The 22,350-nt window shown below is 42.1% G+C and overlaps 1 protein-coding gene across 2 annotated transcripts in view; it reads right to left on the bottom strand.

The window, feature by feature from the left end:
• Nucleotides 1-22,350, bottom strand: part of afap1l2 (actin filament associated protein 1 like 2) — a 203,936-nt gene that overhangs the window by 14,385 nt on the left and 167,201 nt on the right. For both annotated transcript variants that reach the window (XM_033033925.1, XM_033033924.1), the window contains exons 7-14: nucleotides 21,312-21,491; nucleotides 19,628-19,717; nucleotides 18,690-18,780; nucleotides 8,385-8,516; nucleotides 5,844-6,055; nucleotides 3,339-3,484; nucleotides 2,580-2,688; nucleotides 1,659-1,904 (exon numbers count right to left, since the gene is read on the bottom strand). In XM_033033925.1, the coding sequence (XP_032889816.1) occupies nucleotides 1,659-1,904; nucleotides 2,580-2,688; nucleotides 3,339-3,484; nucleotides 5,844-6,055; nucleotides 8,385-8,516; nucleotides 18,690-18,780; nucleotides 19,628-19,717; nucleotides 21,312-21,491 (1,206 nt within the window). The remainder of the gene's footprint in view (nucleotides 1-1,658; nucleotides 1,905-2,579; nucleotides 2,689-3,338; nucleotides 3,485-5,843; nucleotides 6,056-8,384; nucleotides 8,517-18,689; nucleotides 18,781-19,627; nucleotides 19,718-21,311; nucleotides 21,492-22,350) is intronic.

Here is a 22,350-nt window from a genome sequence, read left to right on the forward strand (position 1 = left end):
GCAGCTCGTTTCCTTCCAATACAGGTCCACCACCGATTTTCTGGTAACTGATGCCCCGGCGCCTACTTTAATCTGGACAAAATCACGAGAGCGCACTTGAAACACCCGGATGTTCTCGCAAAAACATGGCACCTAGGCCGGGTAAGGAGGAGGAGGAGCCATCTTGGGGAACGGCTGCTAACCAGCAGCCGTCCGTTTAGCTCACTTTTTTTTTGGAGTTTTAGTAAGTCCTGTCCTTTGTCTGTTGGAGAATGGACTTTTTAATGTCGGGGGAGGAGGTAATTATACTTCTAGGTCCCTACCTGGTCGGTGAGGCAGCTTTTTCTCCGGGCTGCCCCATCGACCCGTCCTCGTGGCTTACCACTGTGGAGCGCCGTTTCCTGGTGGGGACCGCCCAACACCTCGGCTTCGGTGGCGGCACAGCGCTGGGGCGCTATCGCGGAGCGGAGCGGGCGATGCCTTGCCTGGGTCGCCGCGCTGGATCGACGCGCTGGAACTCCGGTGAGCTGTGACCGCCGAGATCAACACCTCCGGGCTGCGGATCTGCGGAGCGGGCGGCGCCGACTCTAACATCGGGAGCCTGGGAGCTCCAAGGGCGCGGCCTTGTCGGCTTCGGAAGCCGCGGTCCCCAGTCAGGAAGCGGCCGTTCCAGGTGGCCCAGCCGCTGAGAGGACTCTCCCGACGCCGGGGCATCACCACCCGGTGAGAACGGCCAGGAACATCGGGCCTCCGTAGAGGCAATAGCGGTGGCCTTAATAGGCCTGACTTTGGGTGAACTGGGGATGGGGACTGGACATTGTGCCTTCCCCCACAGTGGTAACCATTGGGGGGGGGGATGATTTTTTTGTGTGTAAGTAAACATGTAAGTCTGTGTCCAATATGGCTGTCGGAAGGGAGAGTGGACGCTGGCACGCTTTAGCTGCCGCTGCTCTCTCTTCTCATTGTGTTTTTGATTTTTTGTCTTTGGATTGAATTCTGTTTTCAATTTGTGTTTTGGTGATGTCTTTATTATTTATTTTATTCCGATTATATGTTTTATTATTTTTGAAAGGCGCCCAAAAATAAAATTTATTATTATTATTATTATTATTATTTTCAACCGCAGTGGGATTTCCGCGCCTATCGGCAGTTTGATTTTGCCCCGACGGAGCTGGAGCCGGCAGATCCATTCCCACAGCCGACTTCTGAGGCCGACTTTGCGGGCCGGTATCTCGGTCACTTCGGTGGCCGAAGCGGGATATCTGGTAATGTTCAACTCCACTCAGGGATCGTGACCTCTGTTGGTTTGGCAAAATGGATAATCCAGAATGGCTCTGGAACCGAGGGTGCCGGAATATTGGTCGTGGACCAGTATAAGATTCTTAAATGGACTCTCATATGTTATGAAAGCATCTTCCAATCTACCTCGTTGTGACACTTGCACAATTGGCTATCTGCACTTTCTCTGTAGCTGTCACATTATATTCTGCACTCTGTTTATTTTCTCTTTTGCACATCCTATAGTACTTATTTATGGTATGATCTACCCAGAGAGCAATGCAGAATGAAGAATTTCTCTGTAGCTTGGTACACAGAACAATAATAAATCGATGCATACCAATACAATTACCACTGCAAATTATGGGCCAGTATACAATATAGTATGGTTATTAATTTACCTTGACACTACTCTCTGAAACCTTTGGAATGATCCCAGAATCAGAATCAATGGCCGAATCCTTGTCATTTACTTGTGAAACATTCAAAGCTCCTTTTCCGTTGTCATTGTTTGATGCATTTAATTGCACATTAGATGGTGGTGCCTTGTTGTTACTTGAGTGGAGAAATGACTTTACAGGGGAAAGGTCCAAATAAACTCTTGTTTGATCTTCCCCATCGCATTGATCCTCATTAGTTTTATCTTCCTGTATAAAAAACATTATACAATATCAGCTTTACCACAAAGAAGAAACTACTAATGTTTGCTGTGGCAAACCTACCACTTTACGTAATGATATTCTTGATCCTCAGAGCCAGATTTAGTTCTAACCAATCCAACTTTACTTGCTTGCAGATGGAAGTTTGATATTCCCCCAACCGCTGATGATATTAGTTTTTTACTTTGGTTTAGAGATACTGTGTGGAAACAGGCCCTTCAGCCCACTGAGCCCATGCCAACCAGCGATCCCCGTACACCAGCACCATCCTATACACTAGGGACAATTTACAATTTGTACCAAAGCCAAATAACCTACAAACCTGGACATCTTTGGATTGTGGGAGGAAACCAGAGCACCCAGGGAAAACCCACGTGATCACGGGGAGAACGTACACCGCCAGCAACTGTAGTCACGATCAAACACGCGACTCTGGTGTTGTGAGGTAGTGGCTCTACCGCTACACTGTAATTAATTCTGTTTTCCTTTTGTTAATGCTATGGCATGGCCAGTTTCAGGGTTGGGATTTGCTCATAAAAATATAGCAGATTTTGTTTTATATAAATCCACCGCTCTGCTGTGGAAACTTTAAGACCAATGATGCAACATATGCATTCTGCTCAACTTATGAGATGTAATTAAAAAGAAAGAAGTTGTTCCTACCACAGATTCTGGTACATCCACATCATCATACAGATCTTCTGACTGGTTCTGCACCACAGGCAAATCATCAATGTACGTGTTTGGCTCAGAGTATCTCTGCTGTAGTAAACTAGAGTGAAATAGGTTATTTAAGACGTTTATTATTAATAATTGTCCTTCTCACACTTTACAAAATTTTTCTTTAATTTTCAGCAATTTAATATTTCTATCAAAAACATCCAGCATTATTGTGAAAATTTACCACCTAAAATTGGGTCAAATGAAGTAACTGACTGCAGTGGGAGAGTCTAGGACCTATGGGCACAGCCTCAGAATAAAAGGACGTACCTTTAGAAAGAGATGAGGAGGAATTTCTTTAATCAGATAGTGGTGAATCTGTGGGAATCTTTGCCACAGACGGCCGTGGAGGTCACGTCATTGGGTATTTATGGAAAAATAAAATATGATGACCTCTAAAGTTGGTTCTTGTATTTTGCCTCTTCATTGATTTTAGTAATGTGAGCTTCCTCCATTTTTAACTAATGTTCTTCTTAATTTAACCATCATTGATCCTGAGTGAATTAAGGGTCTCCAGTTCTGCAAGTGCTTGTAAGGCAGCAACTCTACCGCTGCGCCACCATGACGCCCACTTTCTAGAACAATAACAGCCCCAGAAGAGAATTCCAATCGATGGATTCTTAACTCTTCATAAGATGGTATCCAACAGACAGTGTATGTTTTGCAAAACCACCATGTTTCCAAACAGAATGTTTCACTTACTATAAGGATTGTTTAGCTGCATGCACTATACACGACACACGGTCAGCATCTACATAGTCATAAGCAAACTCTTCAGGGTCAGTCTTGGATCCTGATTCTGCCAGCAGAAGGCCCAGCCAGTAACCCATCTCTTCCGAAGACTTGGCCTACAAAAAGAAATGAGCGTTTTCATCATGTCTGAATTCTTTCCATTTCACATTTTGTCCCGTCTCTCTTCATTATGACCTCTTTATAACTATGTTACACGGCAAGTACAAGAATGTGGACTTTAGGATATATTGTGGGACAAATCTAAGCATCCCTTCTGCATTAGCCTGGCCCAGGGAGCATGCATATGTGTTACACAAGCTCTGTTTTTATTTAATGTCATGAATTGATCAAAATTATGATATTTGTAAGCATTGAGCACAATTTATATTATGAGTGTTGCTTTCTTTTTATTCTCATATCTATCTTACTAGTATTTTCACCGGTTGATTATCTTCAATAGTATAATAAATGATCATGCATTGAAACAACAGTGAAGACAGATATTAATAATTAATGCTCTATCATAAACATCTACACACCCAATAACTGTCTTCAATATACTGTAGATCATTCACATAGAGTCGGAATACAGGATGAACAAACAAAAGATTTGTCAGCATACAAATGAGTGGATTATCAGTCAGAGTTTTAGCAAACTGATCCAGAGACATACAGTAAATCAATTTCAGGAATTTGAATTGAGAGCCAGGTTCGATCCTGACTACAGGTACTGTCTGTCCAGAGTTTGTACGATCACCCTGTAGCCATGCTTGTTTTCCCCGGCTGCTCTGGTTTCGTCCCTCACTCTGGTTTGTATGCTAATTGGCTGTGGTAAAATAATAAAAATTGTCCCAAGTGCGTAGGATGGTGCTTGTGAATGGGCTGATCGTTGGCTGGCGAGGATTTGGTTGACCAGAGGGCCTGTCTCCATGCTGTATCTCCAAAGTCTAAAGTCTAAAAAATAAACTCTACCCTTATTGATGGTAAACTTCGGGATCGTTCTAAACGTCAATCTGGGGATGCCTCTCTGAGAAAGAAATCTGCCTTTTTACCAAAAGTGGCCCCAGCGTTAACACCAGAATCATCAATATGGTTGACTCAAATGTCTCCTCAATTCAGGGCCTTTAGAGATGGACAATAAATGCTGGCATATCCAACAACACCCACGCCTTATGACCAATGGAATGTTGGCCTTCATTATAAGGGAGATGGTGTCTAAAATGGCGAGGTTTTTCTGCAACCTAAAAATGTTGATTTTGTTGCAACTTAAAGATGTTGATGACACAGCTTCTTGGATGACGTAGAATTTCAGCTAGCACAGTCAAGGAAGGATATTCTTGCACTGGATGTAGTGCAAAGAGGATTCAGTAGGTTAACTCCTGGATGAAAGGGTTGACATATAAGGAAAGATTGAGCTCAGTGGACCCATACTGCTTGGAATTAGAAGGAATGGCAAGTGATCTCATTGTGACTCTCAAGATTCTGTGGGAAACTGATGAGTTTGATGCTGAGAGAACATTTCCCTAATTTAGAGTATCGAGATCGAGAGGAGATAGTTTCAGAATAAGGGGTTACCCAATTAATACTGAGGAACAATTTTCTTATCTTATACTTGTCAATCTTCAGGATATTCCATCACAGAAAGGTATAGATCTAAAGTCAATCAAATTATTCGAGGCAGAGGTGATTACAACATTTTAAAAAACATTTGGGCCGGTGCATGGACAAAAAAGATTTTGAGTGGTATGGGCCCAATGCAGGCAAATGGGATTACTTTAGATAGGCATCTTGGTTCGCATGGACAAGTTGTGCTGAAGGGCCAGATTCCGTGCTAAATAACTAAATGAATCTATATGGCAGGTACTGACAGACAATTGAACTGGAAGGGGGTTAATGGGCATGAGGAGTGAGTAGGAAAATGTTGTTGAGATCAAGAGTGGATCAGCCATTATCTTATTGATTGGGAAGAGCAGGCACAAGACATGGAATGGTCTATTCCAGCTCCTGTTTCTCATGTTCTTACAGGAAAGCTGTGATTCTGCTGGAGGTGCTGCCGAGTAAAGGTATGAAGATGTTGTTGGAACAGAAACAGTGAGAAAAGCACATAGAAGCCAGGATTGGCTTTCTTCAGAACAAAGACAGCCAAAATGAGATTTTAATGGGGTATAAATAATGAAGGCCCAGGATAAATAGGAAGGGCTAGATTTCCTAACCAGAGGCATATAAAGCAATTGGTAAAGAAAAACAATTAGATATGAGTATGGAAGGTATTGCAGAAATGATTTGCAGAAGCAGAGAGTCACAGCACACTCAGACAGTACCTTCATTTGTAGAGCTTCCAATCTGGTGAACTTGTTTTGGACTAATGAACATGATGGACCAAATGGTCTTCTGCATTGTAAATATGCAATGATTCTATAAACTTCACTTTGAATTGGACTGACAACACTCACAACTGGACAGAGTTAAAGTTACCTCCAGAGAAGCTATTTCCTCGCCGTCTTGTACAATGCGAAATGAATATAAATGCTCTGGTGTAGAGTCAGGGATAACCTCACAGCCATCCAGGCTCAGAGGATGTTGAACTGATTTGTTTTTGCCCTTGTCTTGGTAGAAATAAATAAGTCCATTTTTAACTTGACACCAACGTGTGCGCCATTGGCTGTTCATAAACACATTCAAATATCCTGTCAAAAAGAATGCAAATCTGTATATATCATTCACCCAACGTAAATAAACAACAATTCAACAGTAATTAATCCCTCCGACAGCCCTGTGTAGTTAGCACTGACTCTGCCATTTATCTTCCGTAGCTTTGCCTAACATCTGCAGGGGTCATTTGTTTACTGCTGTGAACGTTCACTAATTTTATTATTGGGCACTTTATGCTGACCACACAGTCTTAATTTACACCCACTTTAAGGTGTGAGAAAAGATAAGGAGAGGAAAAACAGAATCATCGGCTCCTTAACACCCATGCAGGCAATCTTTCTTTATTGTTTTAATTTCCTCACTGGATCAGTGCTTTTGTCATCTGGACTTCCCATTGCCAGACGACCTTACCTATGATTTGGCCTTAAATATTTATTTTGTGAAGATTCTCTCTTCTCCCCTCTGCTCTCATCATTGTTCATTTGAATCATAAGAATCTCCTTTTCTTTCACATAATACATATTTTTTATGTATTATATATTTAATACTATATTTTTAACACGCAAATTAAACTGAAGTTTTGGTTAGGAATTGGAATGAAAGTTCCAGACACGGATAGTTACAGACACTCAGTGGAATATTTCAGCAGGTCAGGCAGCATCTCTGGAGAACATGGATAGGTGGCGTGTTGGGTCGCGACCCTTCTGAGGTGCTGAGTTACTGAGTTATTCCGGCACTTTGTGTCCTTTTGCATCTGCAGTTCCTGGTATCTATCCTCAGTGGAATATCATCATGTTAATTATGTCTGTGTTTATCCTTCTAATCTTTAACTCCATTCCTCGCCAGATATTTGCCCTTGCTCAGACCATAAAAATATCTGGGAATGTACATTTCTGGGAATTAATACTGGGGATTATAGACTTTGTTATAGTTGCCTGTTCTTGGTTTAGATCAGTTCATATCGTTGGTGCAGGAAGTACATGGTCCATAGAAGGGACTAAGTCTTTATTTTCAGTAATTTCTAATTTTATCTGTCCTACATCATGATCCATTCAGCATTTTAGACCAAACTTGTGAAATGATTGTAATACTGCCATTCTATTTGTTACATGTCTACCACTACACACTCAAAGCAGACATTTGGTTCTACACTCTGTCACAACACTAAATTACCAGGCGGGCAGAAGGAGTGATTCAAGGAAGTTCTCAAGGTCTCCTTGAGTGTTACATCCCCACTGACTCATGGGATTCTTGGTTCATAACTGCTCAAAATGGAAAAGCAGCTTATGAGACGGCACTGCAAATCTCGAGATCCACTGGTGGGAGCAAACACCCTTGTGCCTGCCTCACTAACAGCCCTATCTGTGGTAAAGTCTGTGGGCCCTACATTGCGCTCAACAGCACCTTCAGAGTACACTGATCTGGAACGGAAGCAAGACATCTTCGATGACCGAAGGAGAGTCAACTTATTTTATTCTCTGAACTGCACATCCTTGGGCTCTCAATAGATGAAAATGGGAGAAATCAATTGAATAACTTAACCTGGTCCCTTTTGTACTGATAAACTGATCAAGAAAATCTACCAGCACATTTACTTTCTTACTTTCTGAGAAGCTTCAGCATAGCCACAAGGATTCCCTCAAACTTCTATAGATGTGTTACAGAAAGTATCAGGATGGGATGCATCTCAGCCTGGTATGACAACTACTCTACTCTCGTCTGCCTGAAGCTGCAGAGTCCAGTCCATCAAAGGCTCGTCACTTCCTTCCATCCAGTCCATCTTCATTATCCATTGCATGAGCAAGGCTGGAAGTATCATCAATGATGCTTGCCAGCCAGCCTGGCCATTCCCATTTCTCTCTAGCTTTTGAAGAGAAGGTACGGGAGCTTGAAAGCCCGGATGTCCAGATTTAAGAACAGCTTCTTCCCCACTGCTTTCAGACTCCTGAAAAATGTTATCTCTCTTGCACATTTTCACGGAGGTGCTACTGTGTACTCTTACTCTTAACACCAACATTCAGTTATTCTGTTATTGTCCTTCAATAGTTTTATTCGCACTCCTTCAAATTGCACTACAATCTTTGCACCATTCTGTTGTTTTGCATTCGCTGTTGTATATATTGCCATATTACGATATACTGTTTACTCTATGAGCCTCATGCAAACATGTAATTTCATTGTATCCTGGTGTATATGAGAATAATCTAATCTGAATTTGAACCTCGTGTCCTCTTCCATCCAAGGCATTCACATTGATAGATGCTCAAAGCTCTGTGTCTGGGTTTCTCCTGATAATAAATTAAAATAAAGTGCCACCAGGTGGCAGCGTCACTACATCCCAGAGGGAAACCGCAAAAATCTTACCTGAGGCTTGAACATTCTTCTTATTGTTAATTGGAATTTCCACAGATATGGGTTTCTTTTTCCCGAGATTCATAAAACTACTCAGCTTGAGACCTGCAGTTTTGAGATCCCCGATGCTTGATTTCTTTTTCACTAGCCAAGAAAGAAAATGTCCAAGTTAGTGTCACCTTGGGTGATCATCAACTCCCACCAGGGGCGCCGTACGATGGCAGCTCCGCCGGCAGTCTGTTCGTTTTTTCATCTTAGAGGGATATGAGCCAAATGCAAGGAAGTAGGACTGGTGTAGATGGGACATGTTGGTCGGTGTGGGCAAGTTGGGCCGAGGAGCCTGTTTCCTTGTTGTAAGAATCTATGACTCTACAAACATCTTTCAGCATTTTCAACTTCATTGGGTTGCTGCTAGTGTTGTAGCTGCAGTGGAACAGTTTACCTAAAAATCCCTAAAACCTAAACATATCAATTTTGGCACTTACAGTGCCCTCCATAATGTTTGGGACAAAGACCCATCATTTATTTATTTGCCTCTGTACACCACTATTCGAGATTTGTAATAGAAAATATCACATGTAGTTAAAGTGCACATTGTCTGATTTTATTAAAGGGTATTTTTATACATTTTGGTTTCACCATGTAGAAATTAAAGCCGTGTTTATACATTGTCCCCCCCTTTTCAGGGCACCATAATATTTGGGACACATGGCTTCACAGGTGTTTGAAATTGCTCAGGTGTGTTTAATTGCCTCCTTAATGCAGGTATAAGAGAGCTCTGAGCACCTAGTCTTTCCCCCAGTCTTTCCATCACCTTTGGAAACTTTTATTGCTGTTTATCAACATGAGGACCAAAAAGTTGTGCCAATGAAAGTCAAAGAAGCCATTATGAGACTGAGAAACAAGAATACAACTGTTAGAGACATCAGCCAAACATTAGGCTTACCAAAATCAACTGTTTGGTACATCATTAAGAAAAAATCTAGCACTGGTGAGCTTACTAATCGCAAAGAGTCTGGCAGGCCAAGGAAGACCCCACAACTGATGACAGAAGAATTCTCTCTATAATAAAGAAAAATCCCCAAACACCTGTCCGGCAGATCAGAAACATTCTTCAGGAGTCAGGTGTGGATTTGTCAATGATCATTGTCCGCAGAAGACTTAATGAACAGAAATACAGAGGCTACACTGCAAGATGCAAACCACTGGCTAGCCGCAAAAATAGGATGGCCAGGTTACAGTTTGCCAATAAGTACTTAAAAGAGCAAGCACAGTTCTGGAAAAAGGTCTTGTGGACAGGTGAGATGAAGATTAACTGATATCAGAGTGATGGCAAGAGCAAAGTATGGAGGAGAGAAGGAACTGCCCAAGATCCAAAGAAAACAATTTTTCTCACAGACAGTTGTGAGTTTGTGGAATTCTCTGCCTCAGAGGCCGGCGGAGGCCAGTTCTCTGGATAGCTAGATAGGGCTCTTAAGGATAGTGGAGTCAGGGGGTACTGATTGGGGATGCTCAGCCAAGATCACATTGAATGGTGGTGCTGGCTCAAAGGGCAGAATGGCCTACTCCTGCACCTATTGTCTATTGTCATATCACCTCATCTGTGAAACACGGTGGTGGGGGTGTTATGGCCTGGGCATGTATGGCTGCTGAAGGTACTGGCTCACTTATCTTCATTGATGATACAACTGCTGATGGTAGTAGCATAATGAAACAAATGTCTCAAAACTCATTGGCCGGCAGTTAATTCTACAGCAAGACAATGATCCCAAACACACTGCTAAAGCAACAAAGGAGTTTTTCAAGGGGAAAAAAAGCTAAATTCTTGAGTGGCCAAGTCAATCACCCGATCTGAACCCAATTGAGCATGCCTTTTATATGCTGGAGAGAAAATTGAAGGGTAATTGCCCCCAAAACAAGCTTAAGCTAAAGATGGCTGTAATACAGACCTGGCAGAGCATCACCAGAGAAGACACCCAGCAACTAGTGATGTCCATGAATCATAGACTTCAAGCAGTCATTGCATGCAAAGGATATGCAACAAAATACTAAACTTACGACATTGCTGTGTCCCAAACATTATGGTGCCCTGACATGGGGGGACTTTGTGTGTATAAACACTGCTGTAACTTCTACATGGTGAAACCACAATGTATAAAACTGGCCTTTATTAAAATCTGACAATGTGCACTTTTACCACATGTGATTTTTTTCTATTACAAATTTCAAATTGTGGAGTACATAGGCAAATAGATAAATGATGGGTCTTTGTCCCAAACATTATGGAGGGCACTGTAGAACAGACTTACACTTGAATAAAGATTACTGAACAATGAGACACTGTGTTCCCAATTAGTTGCTTTAGGGTGGAATTTGTAAGCAATGTTGAAACACAGAAGGTGACGTAAACGTTGAAATGAGCTGTCTCTCTGATCAGTGTACTTGACGGTTCCTTTGTTACTTTTCTTTCTTGTTCTGGAATTTTCTGAAACACGAATGTAATGTCATTTTTTCGAAAATTAAAAAAAACACAGTGTTTATGCCAAATTGGTTCTTTTTCAAACTGTGGGACAAAACTTAATGCAAGTTGAGAAAATGATACAAAGTTATACCATCGCAGCCAAACATAACTGGATTGGCTTTGATCCACACGTTAGTCACTCGGCATCTTTAGTATCAGAGATCACAATCTACAGTCGCTGATACAGGGTGGTATGGTCTCGAAAGGGCCCTCTTAAACATAGAAACATAGAATGTAGGTGCCGGAGAAGGCCATTCGGCCCTCCGAGCCAGCACCGCCATTCAATATGATCATGACTGGTCATCTAGAATGATCTTCTTACACCTGATGACGATGCAAATGTAAAACTCTCTGTATTATTTTAACTTTTTACACTCCACGCTGCCTCGGCAAGGCCACCAGCATAATCAAGGATGAGTCTCACTCCCTCTTCTCCTCTCTCTCATCAGACAAGAGGTACAGATGTGTGAAAATGCTTCTGTCAGGCAACGGAACCATCCTATCAACAACTAGAGAGCGGTCCTGACCTATCATCGATCTCATTGGAGATCCGTGGACTCTTTAATTAGACTTTACTGCACTTTATCTTACACTAAACATTCCCTTTATCATGCATCTGTATGCTGTGGATGGCTCGATTGTAATCATGTATAGTCTTTCCGCTGACTGGTTAGCAAGCAACAAAAGTTTTCCACTGTACCTCGGTCCATGTGACAATAAACTAAACTAAACTAAACTAAGAACTACAAACATCTACATAAAATTGAACGGTCCAAAGATTTTCCATAATGTTGTGTCTGCAAAATGTCCATGAATTATTCACAGGCTGGAGTATCAGGACTAACTTTGCACTATTTTTTCAGGACAATCAATAAAAGTTTTAAATGGTTTCATAATCATGAACTGCATAAACTAAAATGGTTTACGAGAAGTTATCTCAAAGAAATGTTAATTAAAATTTTTTGAAGTTTCAGCTGTGCCACAGTAAACATAGATTTAAGATAATTAGAAGAACCACAGGTGTGATTTAAGAAATAAATAGTTCAAACTGCTGGCATGTGGAAGGCAGTGTTTGAGAGAGGACTGAATAAAGAAAATGAAAAGGAAAGATTTGAAAACAATGTAAAAAGAGTAACACAGTTGACTCTAGACACCTCACGTTTTATGTGGGATTGCAAGCTTGAAAAATAGAGCGTAAATCAAAAAGCACGTAAACCAAACATATGCCAGGTGTCTACGTAACGATGCTGCCAGGCATAAATATGAGTGTGTTATTCCAAAAATAGGAGCGCGTTAATTAATCTTCAGAAGTAATTTGTCAATGTGTTATTCTAAAAACGCATAAATCAAGCAAATGTAAAACGCAAGGTGCCTGCAATTGGATATCTCTGCTAATTAGGTAACTTATTACAATGAGCTCAATTACTCCCCTCTATTTTTGGATCTTTCTATGAGTTCTTTATTTCTGTCTCAAATATATCAAAAATAATTTTAACGTGCGATTCTATGAACAGATGTGATGGAGGAGTCCACTGCAAAGAATACAGTGAATGAAATATTTTGTCCGACCTGAATCAGGCAGGATGTGGAACACGTGCTGTGGATGGGGGACGAGCTTCATCTGAAACATTGCCAACGGCATCTGGACCAGTGCCTGTTTGTGGCTCCATCATGGGTACTGACGTCCCCACCATTGAAGATAAATACAGGAAGTGATGCTTCAAATAGGCAGCTAATATCTTCACAGCACCCTGGCCATGCTCTCTTATCGTTACCATTGCGATCATTGGGAAAAAGGTACAGGAGCTTGAGTACCTTTGAGAAGAAGGAAGTGACCTTTCTATCCTGGGCCTCCTCTTCTGCAAGAATGAGGCCACATACACACTGGAGGAACAAAACTTCATATTCCGCTTGGGTAGCTTACAACACAATGGTATAGACATTGAATTCTTCAATTTTAGGTAGCTACATAATACTCCACCTCTCCCTTCTTCCCTCATATACCCCCATACTATCCCCCCCTCCCCACTCTCTCCCCTGTGCATCCATTTCTCTTCTCCCCCTCCCCTTCCACCAACATCCCTTCCTCTAGCTTCACAATTTGCAACACCTCTGTCTTTTCATATCTAGTATTTATCAAACCATCTGCTTGTCAAAAAACCCTCCTCACATGTAACACCCTATTATCTGTCAGGCTTTGTCCTGCCCCTCCTCCCTTTCAGTTTTCTCTGCCCCCCTCCCCCCCAGTCTGAAGAAATGGACTCAACCTGAAACATCACCTATCCAGGTTCTTCAGAGCTGCTGCCCGACCTGCTGAGTTTCTCCAGCACTTTGTGTCTTCTTCAGCTTGAGGACCGCTGCCTCCAGGTTCAAGAACAGATTATTTCCATCTACGATCAAGCTCTTGAACCACCTCGCTCACCCCAAACCACAAGATGGTTTGTGATAGCACGTAACAAAAAGCTTCGCATTGTACCTCAATACACGTGACAATAAACTAAACTGAAACCCTACCTCAGCACAGAACCTCTACGGACTTTGCATTATTTTGGTTCTCTATGTACTGTGATTTTTTCGATATAGCGGTCTGGTTTACTTAGAGTAACTAATAATTTATTGTAAACCTTTATAATGATAATCTTCATAGCCTGACCCGCTGAGTTACTCCAGCACTTTGAGCCTTTCTTTATCTCCAGCATCTGCAATTCCATGTGCCTCCAATCAATTATTGTGATTTTTTTGCTGTATTTGTTGCTTCTAATGTGTCTGCAAAGCTGCAGCGAGTAACAACTGTACTGTTGCGGTTCACATCCGGTGCTGCGTATGATGAATAACCACTCTTGAACTCTGTACACCTTTTGTGAAGCTAGGCAGAGACTTGCACTATGCAACAAATCAGTAACGGAATTTCTCAGTGAAAGTTACTGGTATGAAATGTTTGATTGTTCACGTTGTACTTGGACGTAAAACAACTTTGTGATGATTCAAAATACATGGGCCAGGTCTGGGATTGGAGCCATCTTCTTCAACCCATGATTGACCCATCCTGCCTACTGATTTTGAGAAATTGTTAGATCGGGGATAAAGATCAAGGTCAGACGTTGATGACGTCAGAAGTCAATGAATAATTACTTACTCTAATGCAGCGGGAGACGTTTCAGCTCATCAGATGCTTGGCTGCTAGAAAATCAATCCCGCCAGTCTTTTCTTTCCCTGTAGTTCTGCAATTTATTCTCTCTCACACGCCTATCAAGTCCTCATTGATTCTTTTGCCTCATACCCTCGCTAAGAGATCATTTCCAGCAGCCAATTAACCTACTGGCATGTCTTTGCAATGTGGGAAGAAACTGGAGCACGTGGGGTAAAGCCATATACTTTGATAACACATGCAAACTTCACGCAGACTGCACATGACATGAGTATTGAGCCCAAGTCCCCGGAACTGTAAGTAGCAGTACAACCAGGGCCGGTACTAGGAATTGCGGGGCCCAATTAGAAAACTGATGGCGGGGCCCCTACTCTAGAAAAGTAAAAATTTATGTATGTTTATATTTCGTGTAGTTTCGGGAATTTTAAGGCAAGCTGGTTGGTGATTGGATGCAACCCCCCTAGAGACAGCGTTTGATTGGCCGCCAAATAAATTTGTCAAATCTGTAACAAAAATCGCTGGTCGGTGCGAAATCAGTGGACTATCTGGTTGTATCTCCAAACTAATCTGGTTGTATCTCCAAACTAATCTGGTTGTATCTCCAAACTGATCTGGTTGTATCAACCAGACTATCTGGTGGTATCTCCAAACTAAACAGTATAACATGCAGGTACATTCATTTAAAATTAAATTCAGTGATTATTTCACATGATTTCTCACTGTGTAAAGCTCAATATCTGACCAATTTCTGTTTAACACGTTTGGTCTGCCGTGAGCATTTTTCGTTGCATCTCGTTGCATCTCCCCTTTTCCTAATCGGCCACAATTCAGATAATAGTCTACTTTCCTGTTTTTGCCACCAAAGTGGATAACCTCACATTTATCCACATTATACTGCATCTCCCATGCATTTGCCCACTCACCCAGCCTATCCAAGTCACCTTGCAGCCTCCTAGTTTAGAGGGGTTTAAACGGTTTAGAGATGTTTAGAGGGCTTCAGATGGGTTCAGGTGTGTTTACAATTGTTTAGAGGGGAATAGAGGGAAATAGGGGGGGCTAGAGGGGGTTTAGACGTGTTCAGAGGGTCCCAGAGGGGTTTAGAGACGTTATAAGCCCCCCGTGAGAAATTGTAATTCTCTGAAATTGAAGATAGACATAAAGCTGGAGTAACTCAGCAGGACAGGCAGCGCAGCGACTCTGGAGAGAAGACCCTTCTTCAGACCGCACTGAACTCGCGTCGATGAGAGTACTTGTGATTGTCTGAAGAAGGGTCTCGACCAGAAACACAACCCTCTCCCCAGAGCCGCTGCCCGTCCCGCTGAGCCACCTTCAACTTCAGAGCCAAACAAAAAAACACAGAGTGCTGGAGGAACTCAGCGGGCCAGGCGAATGCTTCACCCGCAGGGTTTCTCCAGCATTTTTGTCTACTGCAAAACGTCAACGATTCCAGGAATGCTGAGGGGACAGGGTGATAGAGAGGGAGTGGGAGAGCTAGAGAGAGACAATATGGGGAGCGGGAGAGAGAGCGCGAGAGAAAGAGGGAGGGAGGGAGGGAGTGAGCAAAAGACAGAGAGACACAACCAAAGATCCGCTATAAGATCTTTGGCCACAACGTGGGTCGGTAGGTGAATGACTAACCTGCACACCAGGAAGAAGCCCCTTCTCGCGGTCCGGGGCCCTCACTCATGATGGTGAGTTAAATGAAATTCTCAACGTGTCATCGATCTACATTCCTCAGTAAATGTAATTGTGTTTTAAACAAGTATTAATGACGCCGCGTGAATTTTATTCAAAGGAACACGGCGTCATTAAAGGTACACAAAATTGCTGGGGAAACTCAGCGGGTTTCCCTAGCAATTTTGTGTACCTTCGATATTCCAGCATCTGCAGTTCCCTTTTGAACACGGCGTCATTAATACTTGTTCAAAACACTATAACATTTACTGAGGAATGCGGATAGATGCAGATTCATGACATTGCATAACAAGGTGTTAAGTACTTACCGTTAAGAAGTGCTAACAGCACTAGTTAACAAATCGTTTGTGTATGATGGCCGTGCAGCGGTTGTTATACATGTTCGTTTAAAAAAAATCGGGATGGCGAATTAAAAAAAATCTTTATTTAACAAAGAGAATTCGTATTTCCGTACGAAATACTGAACATTAGTGCGGGGCCCCGCTTAGGCGCGGGGCCCAATTTGGAGCAATCGGTCAAATCGGCTTAACGCCGGCCCTGAGTACAACGGTGGGCAGAATATCACGGAGCAGATCATCAGCTCAAGTCCTTCCCCCAGTCACAGAAATGGAGCCACACATGATAATGATGTACTCTCTCTCTCTCCATCCTGCATATCCATGAGCCTATCTAAAAGCCTCTTAAATGCTAGTATCATGTCCCCCTCCTCCACCACCCCTGGCAGTGCGTTCCAGGCACCCACCACTGTCTTGTTTAAAATACTTGCCTTATAAATCTCCTTCCAACTCTGCCCTTCTCACCTTTAACCTATGCCCTCCAATCTTCGACATTTGTAGCCTGGGGAAAAAGTTTTGACTGTCTACACTATCCCTGCCTCTCATAATTTGATATACTTCCATGAGGTCTCCCCTCAACCTCCGGCATTCCAGAGTAAACAATCTAAGTTAGTCCAGCCTCTCCTTGTAGCAAATACCCCCTAATCAAGGGCGTTTGCTTAAAGGAGCCCTGCAGTTACATTCTAAAGGAGACATTCTTCTGAGCTTTGTCACTGCATACAGTCTCCCTTCTCTGATGAATCTTATCTGTGGCCATTGAAGTGATGGAGGTGAAGATTGTGCAGCCTAAACTTTGTTGATACTCTACAGGAACATTGTTCCTACAATCACTGAGTCATTGAAATCCATGGAGCACAAGGAGACCATTCAACCCATCACGTACATGCTGAGTGAACAGAGCTTTTGGGCGGCACGGTGGTGCAGCGATAGTTGCTGCCCTACAGCTCCAGAGACCTGAGTTCAATTATGCCCGGAAGGAGTTTGTACATTCCCCCGTTGCTCTGCTTTCCTCCCACTTCCTAAAGAGTAGCGGGCTTGAAGGTCAATTGGCTTCTGTAAATTGTAATTTGTCCCTAGTGTGTAGGATAGCGCTTGTGTATGAGGTGCTCGCTGGTCGGCGCAGACTCAGTAGGTCAACGGGCCGTATCTCTAAAGTGTAAAGTCTAAAGAGTCGAAGTTCCCAGAACTTGGTCCACAACCCTACATGCCCCATGCTCTTCCTGGCACGTTCCAAATGTGAAGAGAGTTTCCATTCTCACTGATCTTCATGCAAGGAAGTCTAATGATCAAGTTCAAGTCTAGTGTCACTCTTCAGCGAAAACATTTTGCTCAATTTCCTCTACTCTTTCTATTAACTTAAATCTACGCCCCTTATTTCCTGACCTCCTTGCTAAGGGCAATGATCTCTTAAATTTACCAGCTGGACCTCTAATAAATTTTACACACTGATCTGTTAATTGACATCTTTTCATTTTGTGCATGCTTTTAGATGTTTGTGGGTTTGTATAATAAATGAGCTGCCTGTTAGCAGTGAACACTGCTCTTTCACTTGCTTAATATTAAATCAATATATCTGTTGGACCACAGGTATAGCCATCATCTACTGCTATATATTCAATCAAACTAACAAAAGAGAATTGGTCTCCTGGTGCCCGGAGATTTATTCCGGTAAACTGAAAATACACCAACAGGCTTTCTATGTGAGAAGTCTCACTGCGAGTACTTATATAACAGGCAGGAAAAATTACACTGGGCCGTAGGGGATATGAGGTTTGTTGGTGTTGGTGCTGTGCCCAGGCAGTACATTTATTACACAAACCCCACAAATCCATCGTTGTGCACAAAATGAAAGGACATCAACTAGCAAATCAGACAGGGAAACTGACGGTAGAGTTTACAGATCAAGTTGTGAGGAGAAAACTAGAGAATTTATATATTTTTATTGGAGGAAAATGTGACTGAGGGGGAAACACGATCTGGATTTTAAATCATCAACGGTGTGCATAAAATCAATGGCAGTAGCCTATTTAACTTGGACTCTAAACATGGAACAAGAGGACGAAAGTATAAAATTGAATGTGGCTTAAGTATTTTTAAAAATCACAATTTCCCCCCCCAAATGTGTTTGGAACAAAAGGGATGGAAGCAAGAGAAACTCTTTGGTTCTTTGTTTTTTTTAAAGAAAGTTACAGCATTCTTTTTTAAGAAAGAACAGGCCCTTTGGCCCACTGAGTCCATGCTAACCATGGATCACCCCAGTTCCATGTTATCCTACTTTTTCAACCTACACGCCTGGGGCAATTTACAGAAGCCAATTAACCTACAAACCTGCACATCGTTGGAATGCGGGAGGTAACTGGAGCACCCGGAGAAAACCCACATGGTCACAGGGAGAACGTACAAACTCCGCACAGACAACACCTGTAGTCAGGATCAAACCTGGGTCTCTAGCACTGTGAGTTAGCAGCTCTACTGATGCACTGTGCTGCCATTGTGCCATATACCGCCTCTCAATAAGATAATGCTTGTGTTCTCACTTGGTTAATGCTTTGCTGCCATGCAACACAGATAAAGATAAATCCCATTCATTCATCTGATAGGGCAAAAAATGATCCTACCATCCTTAGTTTCAATAACGTCATGGACAGATCCACCGTCAGTACTGTTCCCACTCTCCGATGCTCCTGAATACCGTTCTGAAGAATCCAGCTAAAATAATGCACAAGACCACAAAACCAATGTTATGTTTGGTACATGTATGGAACGAGCTGCCAGAGGAAGTGGTTGAGGCAGGTGCAATAACAACATTTGGACAGGTATATGGATAGGAAAGACTTAGGGAAATATGGGTTAATTGTGGGCAAATAGTGCTGGTGTAGATGGGCATCTTGATCATCATAGATGTTGGCCCAATGGCCCTTTTCTGTGCTCTCTGACTCCAGGACTAATTGGCCTACATTTTTTTCTTTCTTGGAGAGTGGTTTCTCATTTTCTGAATTTTTTGCTGAATCTAGATCACAATCCATGTAGCTATTAGGGCGGCACGGTGGCGCAGCGTTAGAGTAGCTGTCTTACAACACCACAGAACTTGGGTCGATCCCAACTATGGGTGCTGTCTGTACGTTCTCCCTGTGACTACGTGGATTTTCTCATGGTGCTTCAGTTTCCACCCACATTCCAAAGATGTACAGGTTTGTAGGTTTTATTTGGCTTCGGTAAAATTGTAAATTGTCCCTAGTGTGTATGTAGGATGGTGCTAATGTGCATGGATCGCTGGTCAGCGTGGCCTTGGTGGGCCAAAGGGGCTGTTTCCGCTCTATCTCTAAACTAAACTAAACTATTGTTTTCTAATGATAATGATTGTTCCTTGCTTCTTTTCACCCAGAGTTTCATTAATTTTGGTACACTTTTAGTATTTCCTGTTGGAAAGAGAGATGTAAGATTTGTATGACACTCACAGACATCTCCCCCGAGGTCTCCTAATAACATATCAAAGATAATAAAGAACAACGAACAATAAATGGTTGGTAACTGTAGACAGGAGGTACTGACTTACCCTTTGGCCGTGAGTGCGGGTATGGTCATTGGTGCCAGAATTTCCGTCAGGTAAAGTTTCACCTTGAATGTTGCTGATTTCTTGAACCACCTACAATGTAGGGAAGAAATACCAAAGGACCGTAACAGTTGTGTTCAAGTATTAAAATAATAGAATGGTGGACCTGCTGCCGATATATTTCTACCTTTATAAGTGCTTGGCACGTTGCTGGGCGACAGTTTATTTAATCAGTCACTTATGTTCATGATGGGAGCAGATTGTATGTACTGTGGTTCTCCACAGGTGCTTTGTCTCCCTGCACTTTTGGAGACTGTCGCAAAATTCAAACGGTTGCCAGCATTTCTCAAGCTGAAGTTCACATTCAGTCGCTGAGACTTAGTATAACATGCGAGTCCATTTAGTATTAGTGTAGGAAGGAACTGCAGATGCTGCTATAAACCGAAGGTAGACACAAAATGCTGGAGTAACTCAGCGGGACAGGCAGGATCTCTGGAGAGAAGGAATGGGTGATGTTTCAGGTCGAGACCCTTCTTCAGACTGAAGAAGTTACTGAAGCTGAGTTTACTCCAGCTTTTTGTGTCTATCTTCCATTTAGAATTAGACCAGAGTAGCAAATAAAATCAGAAATTGTGGTTCCCAAATCTCTTGACATCGAATCCACATGTCAACCTCCAAGATCTAGGCTCTATCTATTGTTGATGGTAGTAACAAGGAACTGCATATGCTGGGTTACCAAAGAGAGACAAAAAATGCTGGAGTAACAGCATGACAGGCTGGAGAACGTGGATGGGTGATATTTTGGGTCAGTACCCTTCTTCAGAAGGTTGGGACCTTGAGGAAGGGTCCTGAACCGAAATGTCATCTATCCATGTTTTCCAGAGATGCTGCCTGACCCGCTGAGATACCAACATCTTGTGTCTTTCTACTGTTACAAATGTGTTTTTCCTCTATTTCTCACCATTAATTCCCCAATATATCCTTTAAGGGACCACCATTTAACTTAGCTCCTCTTTTTTTTACATACATCAATAAATGATCACTGTCTGTTTTTATATAATTTACCCATTTTCTCTCATTATATTCTGGCTCTTTAAGAATTACATTTTAGTAGTTCTTCTTTCTCTGGAAAAAAATTCCCAGCATTGTTTTTCCTTTGTTCTGCATGTTCAAAGTGTGGATGGACTTTGATGTGACAGTTCAATGAACCGTGGCTGACAAAGACGACACTGAATTGCAACAAGGCTACAGTGTGCAGGGGTTTACCAATGCTGGGAGTCATCATCTGCACTAATGAATCAGGGTCTTGGAGCGGCAGCCACCCACACTAATTTGTGGCCATCTCTATGTATTCCTTGCCTTGCCATATCCTGCTTCATTTAACAAGCAAAGGTTTTTGATCTGTGAATTTTTGAAGTTGTTAGGACCAATTAAAAAAAAGTCACATGAAGCACATTGTTGAAATAATGAAGAATAGGTACACATTGTTTGTAGAAGAAATGTAAATAAAGTGTGGCTTTGGCGAGAGAACATTCAGCCCATCCATCGTTCAATGGTGGCTGATCTATTTTTTCTCTCTTAACCCCATTCTCCTGCCTTCTCCCCATAACCTTTGACGCCCTTGTAATCAAGAGCCTATCAACCTCTGCTTTAAAAAAAACCAATGACTTAGGTATATTCATCTCACCTTTAACCACTGGTCTGCCTGTTCCTTGCTTTGGAGACCCAGCACAATAACATCCGAATTGACTGGTGTGATCTTCAAAGTATGTTCTTTCTTTTTGACTTGTTTCTCCTTATGCACAATGCTGCACCCAATCAGACTCACATCTAGCTGAGGATTCTGGTCCTTTGAACTTTTGTAACACTGGAAGATGGAAAGAAAATCCATAAGGAATGCAATCAATTGTTTTTTAATTGACCTTTTGGTTTTTATGTTGCATCTTAATAAATGGTAATGGAATTCATCCTGAACAAATAATGAAACCAGATTACTTAATAACAAATGTAATGAAGATGGCACATGCAATGAACACAATTTGTTACTATAGTTACTCTATAGTTACACTGATTTGCTGTAATTGGTCATAGTAATAATAGTACAGTCAATTTCAATGCGACATGCAAGTTCATGGTAATAATGGTAAGTAATTTTCCAGCCCTTTCCCCTTCCTATACTTCATCTGATTCTCTGCAACAAGAATGAAAAGATGGGACGAGATATAGGATCACCCACGCTTCACTGAGTGGTGAAGCTTGCTATTTTCCTTACTCCCAGCTGTAATTCTCATGTTTTTTTAATAGTATGATTTCCATTTTCTATGTTATGCTAACTATTTGCTTCAGGGATCCACCTCAGAGCATTTGGAAGTAAGAATGTAACACAACTCAGAAATTATAACTTGTGTTCGAACACTTAATACATTTGCATGACTTTCAATACATTAACAGAAGCATCACTCTCTTCCTTGGCTCGAAGAACATGAGGCAAGTCATAATGTTACTGGTTTACTTCCGGCAAATCCCATTTTAAGTGAATGAGTGGACCTACCAGAATAATTCCTGACAGCAGAATAGATTTGGAGAACCACAAAGTCTCTATGCCATTCCCGCCAGAATAAAATATTCCATTGGTTGTCACCCTAACATACTGTATGAATTCACTTACCCAATTCTTTGAAATGGGACTCAAAATCAGAGAGCATTCTGCCCTACAGTCAAGAATC

The sequence above is a fragment of the Amblyraja radiata genome, chromosome 15, assembly GCF_010909765.2.
Source record: "Amblyraja radiata isolate CabotCenter1 chromosome 15, sAmbRad1.1.pri, whole genome shotgun sequence".
NCBI classification, from domain to species: Eukaryota; Metazoa; Chordata; class Chondrichthyes; order Rajiformes; family Rajidae; genus Amblyraja; species Amblyraja radiata.